Source organism: Ursus americanus, chromosome 27 (genome assembly GCF_024610735.1).
Source record: "Ursus americanus isolate L20-20 chromosome 27, mUrsAme1.1.p, whole genome shotgun sequence".
Taxonomy (NCBI): domain Eukaryota; kingdom Metazoa; phylum Chordata; class Mammalia; order Carnivora; family Ursidae; genus Ursus; species Ursus americanus.
Window position 1 is genome coordinate 31,478,573 of NC_142153.1, and position 1,882 is coordinate 31,480,454.

Here is a 1,882-nt window from a genome sequence, read left to right on the forward strand (position 1 = left end):
ATAGGTTCTGTTTTATTGAGCATGACCTCATTGTTTATCATAACAAAGACTGACTCAGGTTTATAGCCAAAATAACATATACTTAAAATTACTGACTCTAAATTTTTTTGTGGATTTTCCCTTTGCACATTTCTATTTTATATGCTTTTGACCTACATGCCTCTTGAGTTCACTTACCTTTTTGGCCAAAGCCCTGGATGATACAGTTGGACACTGAATGTTGGAGGGTGACCAAAAGTGGTCAATACATGTTGATTAAAGTTGACTCAGGATGGCAGTCATATGTTGTTTTTTTTAAATATATGATTATTTCTAATTTATTTGGGATTCATCTGGAAATAATTTATACCAAATATATTTTCTAAACTTTCTAGATATATTTTTCTCTAGTTATTACACCAATTTCCCCCGACACTAAGTTAGCTAGCAGTTAGGGTTAACTAGTGGTTAGGGCTAGGGAGGAACATGACGTGACCTGATAGGATTCATATTGTAAGCCAGGTATTCTCATAAGTGGATAACAACTATGAGATCACCCAGACTTCTTGCTTCTTTCTGGTCCTGCTCCATCGTGAACTTTGTGAGAATTGGTGCACTGTTCTCTCATCACTTCCATGCCCAGCTTCTTCCCGGGAAGGCAAACACATATATCTGTGCTTCGTGGGTCTACTTTCCAGAGATCATCTTGTCTTGACCCAAAACTCCTTGGTCAGTGCTCTTCTCAGGGCAGCCTTCACATCCTTGTTCCTCAGTGTATAAATAAACGGATTGAGTGTGGGTGTGACAATCCCATAGAAGAGAGCCATGATCTTCCCCCTGTCATGAGAGTAGCTAGAGGGAGGCTGGACATACATACTGATGGCCGGGAAGTAGAAGAGGGACACCACCAGCAGGTGCGAAGCACAGGTGTTGAAGGACTTCCAGCGACTTTCAGCAGAGCGGATTCTCATTACTGCCCGAGCAATGAGCACATAGGTGCCCAGGATGAGGGTGAGGGGCACCAGAAGTAGCAATGCCCCCAGCACGTTGAGCTCAGCCTCATTCACATGAGTATCAGCACATGCTAGTTTCAAAAGAGCAGGAACTTCGCAGAAGAAATGGTCCATCACCCTGTGTCCACACCGTGGGACCACCACGGTGAGAGTGGACTGCACAAGGGAGTTGGCAAAGCCACTGATCCAGGTCCCAGTGGCCATGTGGATGCAGCGTCTCTGACTCATGATGATTGGGTAGTGAAGGGGCTTGCAAACAGCAGCATAACGGTCGAAGGCCATGATGGCTAGAAGTATACATTCAGTAGAACCCAAGGCCAAGAAAATGTACAGCTGGGCAACACAGCCACCGTAGCTGATGGTCTTGTCTGGTCCCCTAAGGTTGACTAACATCTGTGGCACAGTGCTGGTGGTGTAGCAGAGGTCCAGTAGGGATAGATTGGAGACAAAAAAGTACATGGGACTGTCAAGCTGGGGGTCCAGGCGGGACACAAGGATAATGGAGATATTCCCAAATAGGGCAAAGATGTAGGCCACCAGAAAGATTACAAAGAGTGGTGTCTCCAGCCGGGGATGGTCAGAGAATCCCAGTAAGATAAAATCATCTTGTGAGCTCTGATTGCTGATCCACATATTGTCACTAACAGGTGAAATTCTAGCTGGAACTTCTAAATAACCACTGCTAGCAATGGGTGTCAGTAGTAAAAGGAAGCCAAGGAGAGGTAGGGATAAGAGATGGTGAGATGAAATTCTCATTTCTGCTATAATCTGCACCCATACCGTGACTATGGTAAAATGTTGAGTCAACATTGCCAATGTAATGTTGAAAGATTATTAAGAGAAGAATAAAGAGAGCACCAGCAAAATAGGACACTTGGCTTCTTTTATGG

At 44.3% G+C, this 1,882-nt stretch overlaps 1 protein-coding gene across 1 annotated transcript; it reads right to left on the reverse strand.

The window, feature by feature from the left end:
- Positions 1–680: 680 nt before the first annotated feature.
- LOC123804129 (olfactory receptor 2B2-like) lies at positions 681–1,625 on the reverse strand. The gene has a single exon (XM_045816097.2). The coding sequence runs from the start codon at positions 1,623–1,625 to the stop codon at positions 681–683; it is 945 nt and encodes a 314-aa protein (XP_045672053.2).
- Positions 1,626–1,882: the final 257 nt, after the last annotated feature.